General features: G+C 39.3%; 2 protein-coding genes across 5 annotated transcripts in view; one reads left to right on the top strand and one right to left on the bottom strand.

Moving 5' to 3' along the window:
• grip2b (glutamate receptor interacting protein 2b) overlaps nucleotides 1-13,815 on the top strand; it is a 289,022-nt gene that overhangs the window by 187,549 nt on the left and 87,658 nt on the right. Inside the window, exon 1 of one of the 4 annotated variants that reach the window (XM_023155007.2) lies at nucleotides 4,079-4,214. The exons of the other annotated variants lie outside the window; for them this stretch is intronic. Within the exon in view, the coding sequence (XP_023010775.1) occupies nucleotides 4,169-4,214 (46 nt within the window). The 5' untranslated portion in view covers nucleotides 4,079-4,168. Of the gene's footprint in view, nucleotides 1-4,078; nucleotides 4,215-13,815 lie in introns of those variants that run through there. 4 annotated transcript variants of the gene reach the window in all.
• On the bottom strand, nucleotides 20-2,405 carry LOC112434839 (E3 SUMO-protein ligase ZBED1-like). Its single transcript, XM_024802562.2, has 3 exons — nucleotides 1,288-2,405; nucleotides 859-1,111; nucleotides 20-714 (listed from the first exon to the last, which is right to left on the bottom strand). The coding sequence occupies exons 1-3, from the start codon at nucleotides 2,403-2,405 to the stop codon at nucleotides 298-300; spliced, it is 1,788 nt and encodes a 595-aa protein (XP_024658330.2). The 3' UTR covers nucleotides 20-297.

The raw sequence follows: 13,815 nt of genomic DNA, 5'->3' as shown, positions 1-13,815 counted from the left end.
TAAACAGATGCAACCATTTACATACTGTTGTATTCTTTTGTAAAATAAGTGGAAAAATAAATACAAATAAAATCTAATAAATTAAGTGCTGCAAGTTAGCACATCAGAGTTGCTCTTTTCTGAGCAATACAGCACTGAAATTCCTCTGCTTCAGATAATGAAAAATAAAACTGACATTGCAGTGCTGCAAGTTAGCACATCAAAGTATTCTTCCATCACAAAAAAAAGTGCTGAACATCAAGCAATCTATTCTAGTAGGCTACAAATGACACAGCAGCTATGCTGACCACATGTGTCTCATTTCTTCTTCCTCAGCCAGTCGCTAAGACACACCAGCCTGGTAACATTTTCTGGAAGCAAGGCTGCCCTTTTCTTTTGCACTATGTGGCCTGCAAGGCTAAAGAGTCTCTCACAGGGTACAGAGGTAGCTGGGGAGGCCAGGTACTTTTGTGCTAGGACTGACAGCTTTTCATAGACTCCTGAGTGAGCATACCACCACTGCAGGGGACAGTCATCAATACTGATGCTGGGTTCTGCTCTGTAGCGCTGCAGCTCTCCAGACTCAATTCCATCTTCTGAGTCAGAGTCAGACCCCAGAAGGAGTTCGCTCCTCCTCTTCTTCTGAGCTGGTCCATCATCCTCTGTGGAGGGCTGGAGACTATCTGCTCTTCTGGGCTCTGCTGCCTGGAGCATATTCTCCAGAATGGTCCACACCTGAATGAATGAATGAATGATTGTGATTAAAACTAAGTGCTTTTTTTTTTATTTTGTAAAGAACTTTGTGTTCCATATAATAAATAAAAGTTTGATTTGATAATGAATTGGACTCATTAGTCCAGCTTAACCTTATTGTCCTACCTGTTCCCTCTTTTCTCTTGGAAGACATTTCAAATCCTTAAACCGTGGATCCAATGCTGTGGCCACCTCGAACCATATCTCGTTGCCATTAGCTCGTCGTGCTGCCAGATCCTTCTGGAAGGCATTCTTGAACTTCACCACGTAGGCAGGATCATCATCAGTAATGTCCATGACACGGTACAGATGGCGAAAAGCAGGCAGCACTACAGAGCAAGAGACGTAGGCCTCACCACCCAGCAGCTCTGTCACATACCTGCAGAGGTGGAGAGGTTTGCTAAATAAACCTAGCTGGATTCATTTAAATCAAAGTGTAACTGATTTCCAATTTAATTGTCCTTAAAAGTTCCTTGTTATGTTCATTAATTTTGATTTTACACATGTAACAGTAGTTTATATAATTAAAATGGGAAGGTGTTTATTTGAACTTACTTGCATGGTTCAAGCAGGAGCTCCAGCCTCTGCAGTTTCGCCCACTCAGCTTCGGTTGGCAAGACCAACCTGTGGTTCTGTTGGTCCAACGTAGCCTGGACAGCCTCTCGGTTACATAGGAGGCGTGAGACCATTGCGAGAGTCGAGTTCCACCTGGTGGGTACATCCTGTATAAGTTGATCGCTCTTCTTTCCGAGTGCTACTTGTTGTTGGTTAAGTTCTGTGGTACTCGCAGGGCTTTGTTTAAAATGACCAACAATCTTGCGGCACTTTGCCAGTACACCGACAAAACCACTGCTATCGAGACATACCGTGATGGTCCTCTGGAGAATGTGAGCATTGCAGGCGATGTGCTCATATGGAAGTGCTCTCATAGCAGCCAGCATGTTTGCTGCGCTGTCTGTGCCAATGGTGGATATCTTGTTTTCAATACCCCAGTCATTTGCTACCTTGAGGAACTGTTCGGCGCATTTATCAGCAAAGTGCCTGGTTTCTGTTCTCATGACGGTCAGTGCAAATGAGTTGAGGTTCCACTCACTATCAATAAAGTGTCCAGTCACCCCAAAATAGCTGTGGTTGCCAGCTGAGGTCCAGTGATCTCCGGTTATAGCAACACAGTTGGGAGAATCCTCCGCCAAAATCTCAAGTTTGTTTTTCTTTTCGCCGTCGTACATTTTGCTGATTTTGGTCGTTACTGTAGTCCTGCACGGCGGCTTGTATGACGGGTCATTGGACGCAATTTGCAACACCTCTGTCAATCCTTCGTCCTCTACTATATTTATCGGCCTACAGTTCATCGCTATCCACTTGGCAATAACATTAGTCAGCCTGTCGGTCGCAGACTTGCTCATACGAGGGGTATTCTCTAGTTTTGTTTGGCGAAAAGCTTTGCTCTGGCTTGCTATATTGCTAACGTCTTCACTGCTAGCTGTTGCTGCACTCGCGGCTGGGTGCTTTGCGTTGAGGTGATAGGCCAAACTTGAGCTGCTTCGGTGGTAAGCAAACTCCTTCTTACACTCTAGGCAGACCACTTTACCTTTGTCAATGGTGCCGTCGGGGCGTTTATGAAATACAAATTTCCCGTTCATTGGGCCAACAACTCTCAGATGCGCCTCCATATCCACACTGTAAGATAATCACCACTTCTCACCTTGACCTCACGACGTGACTCCACCCCCAACAAGTCAAGCACAAGGAGCCCAGCACATAAAAACGGATTTTATAACATAGCAACTCTCATACAAAATCAATGACGTCAAGAGATTAAAAATTAGATTAACGAGATTAAAAAACATAACGCGCTAAATAGCATTGTAATTAATTAATCGCAATTAACGCGATAATTTGACACCCCTAGTCTTAACTGTCACTTTGTGTGTCAAAGCTAGATCAACTTGTGCCTCACAGAAAGACTGGCTCAGAGATTGAACGCAGCTGTGCGAGTTGTTGCAGGTTCTGTTGTTTGCTCTGCAGGTGTGAGTCTAAAACCATAAAATATACATGTATGCTATTTTTTCTGTTTATACATAAGGGGATACAGTGCACATTAGATGAATACCACCCAAACCGTAATCTCCTTATTGCAAGTTATCTTGAAAACTCCACTGCTGTGTGAAATATAAGTATTTGGGACAATACACTATATGTTTTAAAACATATGGACACAGAGGGTAAGATAAATTGCTGATTCTCACATTCAGGATAGTGACGAAGTATTCAAATGTCTGCAGGTCTCTAAACCTGTTACACCCTCAAGATTATGTAAAAGAGGTGTTGCAGCTTCTATACACGGGATATAAAGGTGGATAAAATATCTTCACAATGAAGCTACAAATTTACAATCAAGCATTTATTTTTTCATTCACTGAATATTGTTCCAATTCAGATTTGTAACTCGATTTCGAAAATATATTCATCCCCATCTAAACAACCTGTTCACAATACTCAAATTTGCACTTTCAGGTGTGATTTTGACAGCAAGTGTACACAAAACTTGTCTGCGGTCCTGCTGTACTGTTTCCACGCAGGATGTTGTTCTGCTCTAAGTGAAAAGCTGAACAGGATGATATAGAAGGACACATAGGGCAGATTTGTGTATGGAGGGACAGAGTGTTCCTCGGTTTCATTTCACTTCAGGCGACACTGGCCAACTTGTGATCACCGACGACAGGGGAGCCGAGAAATAAGTCATGATGTGGTGGGTTCCAGTGGCAGAAGCTTTCATCTTTTGGCCGCACATTTCATGGCACCTCTCTCTTGCGCACACACACACACACACACACACACACACACACACACACACACACACACACAGAGAGAGAGAGAGAGAGAAACTCGCTATACATGCAAGTCCACTAGACACACACTTTGGGTGGAAAAAATAAGAAGAAGAAGAAGAAGAAGAAGAAAAAAAAAACTAGGACATCAAAAGTCCCGAAGGCTTTGAGCTACGATTTTTTTGCATAATCAGGAAAGAAACTGAAAGAGGGAGAGAAGAAGATAGAGAGAATGCTGTAATTAAATTAGTGCATAAAGAAAACGAGGAGGAGAACATGGGAAAACACGGATGAGCTCTATCAGAACAGAACCAGGGTAGAAGCACCAGAGTGAGAACACTCCTGATTAAAGTCGATTATTGATAGGGCTTCTTAATTTCCCCCCTCTCTTCTGCGGAGTATTTAAAAACACGCGCACTGCCTACAGTTCAGCTGGTGTCAACAGGGAGGGGGGTCCCTTTGAGATAGAGGGGGAGGATAAGAAAAAGAGAGCGAGCAGGAGGGAGTGCATGCAGACTGAAGTTCTGCCTCCCTCTTCCTCTTCCTCCTCTGCTCTTCCATGAGGAGAGAATTACCCATCCAGTCTGGAACCGGTGTGGGGAAAAATGCTTTTTCTTCAGGCTATATTGAAGAGAAGGCTGCTGCAAAAAGGTAAAAAAAATGAAATGTGTATTTATTTCATTAATCTTCATTGCTTGACTTTTTGTTCACTCTTCTGCGCATTCTGCAAACTTGAAGAACCCAGACCGCCCGGGGCTACTTTGTCGTCGCAAGTCCGTTGCCATCGATCACATTTTGATTGCTCTGACTTGTAGGCTGCTTGATGCAAGTAGCACAATATTCCCCTACTGGGCACATATTTCTCACTTTATATGGGCGTTAGTGGTTCCTTTATCGGCTATCGTAGACAGGAAACATATAGAATTCAGTCATTATTAATATTTTTAAATCCGAGAGAGCGATCTTTTAGCCTTGTGGGTTACTGGTTAGACATCATATCTAAAAACAACCCTCCACCTCCCACAAACATGAGCAAATAAGTCACCCGACTTTAATTGTTGAGCATGCCGATAAATTTACAGTTTGGTATCTCGATCTTCGTGATAGTAAATGGTTCACTGTGTATTTTTTGTATTTGTATCGATCATAGAAAAATATAAACAAAATTAATTTAAAGTTAGTTATTTATTCATCGTGTCACTTCTCGCTAACAGATGGAGCTTTATGATAGCTATAGTCATCAGTTTTGAGATATGATTATATGATAATATACTTATTATAGCCTTTTTTTCTTTTTTTATTTTGCTCTCATCGATGTAATGCAGTATTTCTAAGATTCTGTAAGTCAGTGTTGAGTTTCAAGGCACTTTAACTTGATGGGTTTGAAGCTTGGATAATATTTCTTTGATCTTAATTTGTCACCTCGTGCAGCGTGGCACTGAAAGTTCGTTTTAAAGTGGCCTCCTGGGATGTTTTCTCCTGCTGCTTTTTTCAGTTTTTGCACCGATGCAGCAATATTATTACGTCTTTCAGGGATTTCTATCGTTGGTTCAGTCGTCTGCATGCGACGCTCCTCCAGTCGTTTCTGTCTGTGTTGGTAGGAGAGGGATATGCAGTTTTTTTCCCTTCTTTTTTCTCCCTCTACTGCTGATTTATTTATGAATTTGGAAATCTAATGCTTTGAAGTGAAGTCTGAAGACGCAGTGGAAAGGGAAGCAAATGGGGACAAAACGCCGCCTATTGGTCTGACAGGGCGCACTGCACCTCACCCTGGGGTTATTATGACAATAATAACAATCTGAATACCCAGCGGAAGTGAAAGACGAAGTTGCTTTACTGCACCGAAGTTTTAAATATAAATCATCATATTCCCTATTTTTCGATCTAAACTAAAACAGAGTTTAGCCTGTGACACTTGTAGCAAACAAATCTGATATTTTACTGCAGCGGTTTCCTCAGTCTAAACTGCCTTCCACACTCACAATATATACAGTTTAAAGAGTACAGTAAATGAAATACTCCAGATTTAACAGATTAGGATTACATATATTAATATTTTGAAGTTAGATACACTATGACTAAATTAGATAGATGCTCTCCAACAGTTCGGAAAAAATCTGTAATAAAGATCAGTGACGCATGCCATTGTTCAAAGCTAGGCAGGCATGTAAAATTAAATTCTGTCTGCTAAACCTTACATAAGATATTGTGCCCCATGCAAGATTTAAACTGGAACACTGCTGAAAGTTTAAATTGGATGTTACTTTAACTGGAATTTCTAGAGTAACATAATGGGCCAATAATCAGTATTTATACATAGGGTATCATAAAATTTTAATTGTTCACTTGCCTCATTAGTTGGTAAACAACTCCTCCTGTTTTAGAGTCTCCCCCATTAAAGATTTGATTCAGCTACATTCTAATGAAACAGTGTTTCATTACAAGCACTGCCAAAGGCTTTTTCATTGTTTAAAAACTGACATAATATTCTTTTTTTCACAATAGTACAGCAAGAATATGAGCAAAGTACCACTGCATGTTTTTGTTCCTAATTGGCTATAATTTGTTTGTTTGTTTGTTTGTTTGTTTGTTTTTATTTATTTACTTATTTTTTTAATAGAACCATAAAAGAAAACATTAAAAAAATCTTGTTGAAAAAGTGTGCTTTGTAACATATGCTCTAAGGACTCAAGCATCTGCTTTTTACAGGACACTTTAACTTACATATGTTCTTAAATAAAACATCAATAAGTATAATACAACAGTTTAAACACATAAAACCATTAATGTTTATATTTTTTTTCCCTGTTTGTAGCTCAGAGATCTGAATTAAAATCAGATTATTATTATTATTATAGATGTGTTTGGCACAACAGAGCATTCAGAGCTGTCCTGTCTGGCAGGATTAAAAAAAAAATCAGATCATCGTCTTCTCTGTGTTGTTGTGGGTTAGCAAGATGTATCTCTGCCAAAACAAGGAACCTATTTCTCTTGCACTTTCTATATTGCTCCAAGTTAAAACTGTTCCTTTGTTCACTCTCAAAAAACCAAGACCCTCTAGTTGTTGATGCAAAATCTGGTGTTTGTCCACAATGTAGCTCAGCGTTGTAGTGCTGCAGGGGCTACAGGTTGTCTGTTATTTCTTTTCTTCTTTCCTCCAGAATGTCTCACTGCTGACTTGTAATTCCAGTAGTCAAGTCAAGTCATCTTTATTTATATAGCACATTTAAAAGACATCAAGTGTCGGCCAAAGTGCTGAACAGAGGGATAATATAATAAAAGAATTAAAATAGAAAGAAAACATTTAAAAAAAGAATTGTAAGACATTTAAGAGTATATAGCATATAATGTACATGCAAATATGTTGGCACATACATATACAAAACTGTACACATTCACACACAAGCACACATATGTGAACATAACGTATATACACAACATCGTCCAATAAGATAAGAGACCAAATAGACAGAATAAAAAAGATATCAAAGATATCGGTACCTTCAGATTTGCCTGTGAAGTCACATCACATCCATTACACAATGATCTTCGGGGACTAACTAACTAAGGACAACTGTAGCTTTGAAAATTGATTATCATTTCTTCAGATAGCTCATGGTTATTTTGCTGATAAGTTGCCTGTTGGCTGGGAACTTCTAGCGTGCCTGACATTTCTCCAAGTTTGAACAGTATATCTGCAAGTTCCAAAGGGAAATATATCACACTTATAAAGACCTTCTGCTCTTTATATATGAGAGAAATGGGAAACAGTGTTTAAAGAACTCTTAAATTTTTAAATAATGAAAGAAAAAATGTTCAAGAATATGTCCACTTCATTTTTTGAATCTATAAAAGTGCCATATTCTCCAATAATTCTCTACTATTCTCAAGTAGTCTGTTTTGCAAATAAAGAATAATCATTTTTTATATCCTTAGTCAAAACAATTACAGGAATTATACTTTTTTTTTATAATATGTAGAAAGAACAGAAATAAAATGAGTATATTAGGCCATTTCTTGTTTTTGCCTTTTTGTCCCTTTAGTGTCATCACAGTGGATCATCTGTTTCAACCTTTTTGATTTATGATCTGGAAATTTAAATGAGGTTTTATATAGTCTTTTTCTTATATTTGCCCAGCCTGACTTAAGCCTCCACATTTATCAGGCCTGTGCAAAAGCCCGGTCATGTAAAATTGGGTCATGTGAACTGTTTTAGTTAAAGGTTTTATTGGTTTTATTTGTTTTTTCACAGGAAAAAACTGTTTTTATTATTTTAATGTCATTTTGCTGTGACAGTCTGTTTCAATAAAAAGAAAGGTAACTACAGATAATACAAAGTTAAACTTCATCATATAGTGAAATATATTGAGATATACTGAGAGGAGTAGCCTCTTCCAGGATGATTTAGCGTCACCTGATCTCAACTCAAACGATCAGGTTTTGGAGATTTTTAATCTATTTCAAGCTTGAAATAGACCAAATGACCAAATCCTTTCAAGAACACTGTTGAACATGTCCTGGTGGTTTGTGGTGGCTGACACTTTTTTTTCCTTTAATATATCAATACACATGACAATGACATTATACAGTGGGGCAAAAAAGTATTTAGTCAGCCACCGATTGTGCAAGTTCCCCCACCTAAAATGATGACAGAGGTCAGTAATTTGCACCAGAGGTACACTTCAACTGTGAGAGACAGAATGTGGAAAAAAAATCCATGAATCCACATGGTAGGATTTGTAAAGAATTTATTTGTAAATCAGGGTGGAAAATAAGTATTTGGTCAATAACAAAAATACAACTCAATACTTTGTAACATAACCTTTGTTGGCAATAACAGAGGTCAAACGTTTACTATAGGTCTTTACCAGGTTTGCACACACAGTAGCTGGTATTTTGGCCCATTCCTCCATGCAGATCTTCTCGAGAGCAGTGATGTTTTGGGGCTGTCGCCGAGCAACACGGACTTTCAACTCCCGCCACAGATTTTCTATGGGGTTGAGGTCTGGAGACTGGCTAGGCCACTCCAGGACTTTCAAATGCTTCTTACGGAGCCACTCCTTTGTTGCCCGGGCGGTGTGTTTTGGATCATTGTCATGTTGGAAGACCCAGCCTCGTTTCATCTTCAAAGTTCTCACTGATGGAAGGAGGTTTTGGCTCAAAATCTCACGATACATGGCCCCATTCATTCTGTCCTTAACACGGATCAGTCGTCCTGTCCCCTTGGCAGAAAAACAGCCCCATAGCATGATGTTTCCACCCCCATGCTTCACAGTAGGTATGGTGTTCTTGGGATGCAACTCAGTATTCTTCTTCCTCCAAACACGACGAGTTGAGTTTATACCAAAAAGTTCTACTTTGGTTTCATCTGACCACATGACATTCTCCCAATCCTCTGCTGTATCATCCATGTGCTCTCTGGCAAACTTCAGACGGGCCTGGACATGCACTGGCTTCAGCAGCGGAACACGTCTGGCACTGCGGGATTTGATTCCCTGCTGTTGTAGTGTGTTACTGATGGTGACCTTTGTTACTTTGGTCCCAGCTCTCTGCAGGTCATTCACCAGGTCCCCCCGTGTGGTTCTGGGATCTTTGCTCACCGTTCTCATGATCATTTTGACCCCACGGGATGAGATCTTGCGTGGAGCCCCAGATCGAGGGAGATTATCAGTGGTCTTGTATGTCTTCCATTTTCTGATGATTGCTCCCACAGTTGATTTTTTCACACCAAGCTGCTTGCCTATTGTAGATTCACTCTTCCCAGTCTGGTGCAGGTCTACAATACTTTTCCTGGTGTCCTTCGAAAGCTCTTTGGTCTTGGCCATGGCGGAGTTTGGAGTCTGACTGTTTGAGGCTGTGGACAGGTGTCTTTTATACAGATGATGAGTTCAAACAGGTGCCATTCATACAGGTAACGAGTGGGGGACAGAAAAGCTTCTTACAGAAGACGTTACAGGTCTGTGAGAGCCAGAGATTTTCCTTGTTTGAGGTGACCAAATACTTATTTTCCACCCTAATTTACGAATAAATTCTTTACAAATCCTACCATGTGAATTCATGGATTTTTTTTCACATTCTGTCTCTCACAGTTGAAGTGTACCTCTGGTGCAAATTACTGACCTCTGTCATCATTTTAAGTGGGGGAACTTGCACAATCGGTGGCTGACTAAATACTTTTTTGCCCCACTATATATATATATATATATATATATATATATATATATATATATATATATATATATATATATATATAATAGCTGCAATGATGTATTTTTTAAAGTTAAAGTCATTGAAGGGTTTTATGTTTGTACATGAGGTGTATATGATATGAAGTTTTTCATCCCTCAGTGATAAACATTTTTTCATTGCTCTGATATAATATGAGTAATACAATATGTTGTGCCAAGTCCAAGAATGCATTAAGGCAATGAAATGACAATAGAAATATGATAATTAGACATAGTTAGGATGTGAACTTTAATTACAGTTACAAGAATTGTCTGATTGATGACCGTACGGAGTTGCTAGCTTGCTGAATCTAAATGAAAGTTGATGAAAGTTGATAGATGAGTCATGTGTCTCCAAATTATGCTGCACGTTTTGCATCCTTTTAAAAATCCTTGTGACGGCTCTGAATGTTCTCTGTCACTTCCATCATATTGTTCAGTGACTGGTCTGGGAAGTATCTTCTCACCATTTGCATCTCTTTTAAAATAATTGCACCCCTGTGCTCTAACATATTACCTCATTCTGTCTCTGACTGCTAATGCTATCATCATTTATTTTGTCAGCAGTTATGCTTCTATATATTTCATCCTGCTGACTCCTACGTGTTGATATTTACCATGTAGACTTACCGCAGTCAAAAAAAATTTAGGGTAAAGTTTGGGATTTAGTTTGATTACCACTTAAACAGTCAACAAATATGATTATGGATAAAGTTGAGTATACCAACCTGATTTGAGAAACACATAGAAACACAGATGCTGGCTTTTCCTTTTTCAAAGAATACAGAAGTTCAAATTCTCAAGGCTGTATATTATATTTACATGATTAAATTATAACTTCCCAAAAGATGTTCCAAACCTTGAAAGCCTAAATCTGTTTCTCGATCTCTCACCTTGTATTCTAATTCTTTCCACATCTAATTTCTCATTAGCATGTTTTCTCTCCTTTCTCCTGCCTCGCCCCTCCTTCCTGTCTATCCCCTTTCCTTTCCCCCTCTCTCCCTCCGTTGCGCCTCTCAGCAATGCAGATGTGCTTTCTTTGATTTTGTCACCGGAGATTAATTAGCACTTTATTAGGAGTCCTATTTATACCTCCAGCAGGGAGAGAAAAGCATGAGAGAGCGAGAGATGAGGAGAAGAAGAGAGAAGGAGAAATGGGAGTGAAGCAACAGAGGCAGAGATGAGTCGGGAAAAGACGAATTTGGTGAGATAGCAGAAAAGATGGAAATGGAGAAAGAAGCTGGCAGTAAGTGAAACAGAGAAGGAGCGAAGAGGAAAGATGAGAAAACGTGCAGCAAAAAATGGAGACGGTGAGAAAAAGGCAAGTGCAGAAATGGAAACGATCGAAGACGCCACAAAAAGAGACTGTGTAGCAATAAAAAGAGAAATGAGACATAAAACACCCCAGAAAGGTACAAGGAAGACACAATAAAAGACAGCAAGAGCGAGTCCTTCGAACTAAATAGGTCATTAGTCACACATAGGGCTCAGGATGTAAACCCCACCTCCGCTGTCTCACTGAAATGAGTCACTTCTTACAGTAGAAAAATGTTGCCACAAATATAATCCAGACAGTATGACATCCTACAAAACGAGTTGTGTGGCCACAACCTGTGGTTGGTAGATTTATGTGGGTATTAGAACAAGCAATCAATTTTCTGTTGAGTCTAGGACAGAGGAAAAAGGGTATAAGGTGAGAAAAGAGAGTGAGATTAAGGAATGATTGTAGAAGAACGTGGGAGACACAGAAGGGAATGAAATGGAAATGAGACGGGAAAGTGACAAGTGATAATTCATCATGTAAGTAAAGCATCCAAAGAGCAAAGTTAGAAAGGGACAGACATAGATGTGGGAGACAGGGAGATGGGTGGAAAAAAAGGTTATGATGTCGAGGAAGAAGGGCGTTGGTGCAATGAGAAAAGATTAAGAGAGTGGTACAGAGACCGTGGAGAGATGCAGAACAAGGTGATAAGTAGAGAGTGAAAGGGAGCAATGAGTGATGTTTAGTGCAAAATGATATTCCACTATAGCAAGCACAGAAAACATATATAAAAGATGTATTTGTGAGACTGCAAAAAGAGCACATTCTTGTCACAATTAGGCTTCTCTGACCCTCAAACTTATCTCTGCAGCAAATGCTTATAAACTAAAAGGCATTAAGTAAAACTGATAAACAAGTGAAACTTTTAATAGGCTTTTGTTATAAATAAAATTTAGGAACATGTGTCCAATGTATACTATCCAAGCAGCAGATAACCTCTGATTTTCATATTACTTTTTTACTTGTTTTTCCAAAACGAGCTGAAAGTCTTTCACATATGCAGACTTGACGACGGTGTCATACAGGCTTAGGGTTACATCATACCACATCACATGTCATTAGGACAGACAGAGAAATTATTAAAATTGTCTTGTTATTCTAAAAATTGAATATGCTCAGTAATGTCATACTCAGAAACTGTTGAAAGTCTGTTGAAAAGCAGCTGAAATGACAGAACCCTCCACTGAGCACTCACCTGCTGTTCAGCGCACTCACAGTGGCACCATGCTGGCCGTGGAAGCTGGAGATCCCATCCAGGTGTAACTGGAAGATTGAATCTAAGATAAATAGTCAGTGACATCCATCCACATCCATGCATTTTTTTTGTCATATGATTTGATTTTTATTTATTTGAATAAAAATTTCAGTTCAAGTATATACACTGAATGTGGTTTAATGCAATCTCAGGCACATGCCTGATCAGCGCCGTGAAGATTGATATCTAGCTGTTTTTTTCTAAACTCCTTAAGATTTTATATTAAAAACTAAACTGCTCACATTGACCACTGCAGGTCAAAACCTGTGATCTCTTTATTTTTCTCTTTTGTATTCCATTAAAGGTGGTGGATATTTACAGAAAGGAAAACAAACATGGTCTGATTACTAAAGTCAATCTTTTAAACCCCAGCATAAGTTAGAATATGTGCGAAAGACACTGACTGTGGACATCTTAATTTCACTCTGGTTACAATTAGGACTGAAATAAACTGTTAGATTAGCCTGTTTTCATTTTAGCCACGCACACAATACACGTCTAACGGTTACTGAACTCTCACTCTTTTTCCCCGCACCAAAATATGTTTTATTGATGATTAGTAGAGTTGACTAAGGGATCCTATGGCTTCCCCACTTCAAAATGCCACCCATCTGTCAGGAACAAGCTGTGTAAGGACTGTCAGTTCCCAAATCTTGGCAGACTTGATGAGAAGTAGTTTCAGGTTGCACTTCAGGGACAAACAAACAAAGCTGTATCTATTTCTGATGTATACATAATTCCACAATTTTGTTGTACGTGTACAATGACAACACAGGGTTATTCTATTCTATTCTATTCTATTTTTTAATATCAGTAGTTTTGCCTGTTTTGTGCATGATACCAGGACACAAGTGCTAAGAAAAAAAAAGTAAAGTATGATACATGGCAAACATTAAGGTAATAAAACTGAGGCCAGAAAAGAGAGATGGGAGAAACAAAAAAGGAAATAAAGGCGATAAATAAAGAACAGAAAAACAGAAATAACGGTCCAAGACAATAGAATAGAGGGTAAAATAGAAGAGAATGGGTGACGCCAAAAAAGGGTCTAAATACCCAAGGGAGGGGAGGTGGGTGTGTGTGTGTGTGGGGGGTAGTCTGGAGAACATGAGCAAGATGAAAGAGCAAGAAAGAGGGAAGGAAAACAAAATAAGACAGAAATGAAAGGTACCAATGGCAGGTTGTGTTGCATGTTAGGGTGAAGAATGAAGCACTGACAAGTGCCAGTGTTGTTTGGTGGTATAAGGCAGATAAGGGCCTGGGCTGACGTTTTCAAGAAGCACTTTCAGAAACCTTTTCAAAACCGTTGTTTGGCCTTTCTCAGCTCCCTGAGTTGGCTGCCAGTGACAACAATAACACCACAGAATAATAAAAAAAAATGTACAGCCTACAAACAAAGCAAAAACGAGGAAGAGACAGCAAGAGGGAGACAAAGAGAAACAAAGACAGAGG

Source organism: Maylandia zebra, linkage group LG5, assembly GCF_041146795.1.
Source record: "Maylandia zebra isolate NMK-2024a linkage group LG5, Mzebra_GT3a, whole genome shotgun sequence".
NCBI lineage: Eukaryota > Metazoa > Chordata > Actinopteri > Cichliformes > Cichlidae > Maylandia > Maylandia zebra.
Note: the sequence above shows the minus strand (reverse complement) of the source record. Positions and strands in the feature narration are given on the sequence as shown.

Coding starts and splice junctions, on each gene's coding strand:
- LOC112434839 (XM_024802562.2), bottom strand. CDS start 2,405: ATGGAGGCGCATCTGAGAGTTGTTGGCCCAATGAACGGGAAATTTGTA. Junction 1,112..1,287: donor CTCCTGCTTGAACCATGCAA/GTAAGTTCAAAT, acceptor CCACCTCTGCAG/GTATGTGACAGAGCTGCTGG. Junction 715..858: donor CAAGAGAAAAGAGGGAACAG/GTAGGACAATAA, acceptor TCATTCATTCAG/GTGTGGACCATTCTGGAGAA.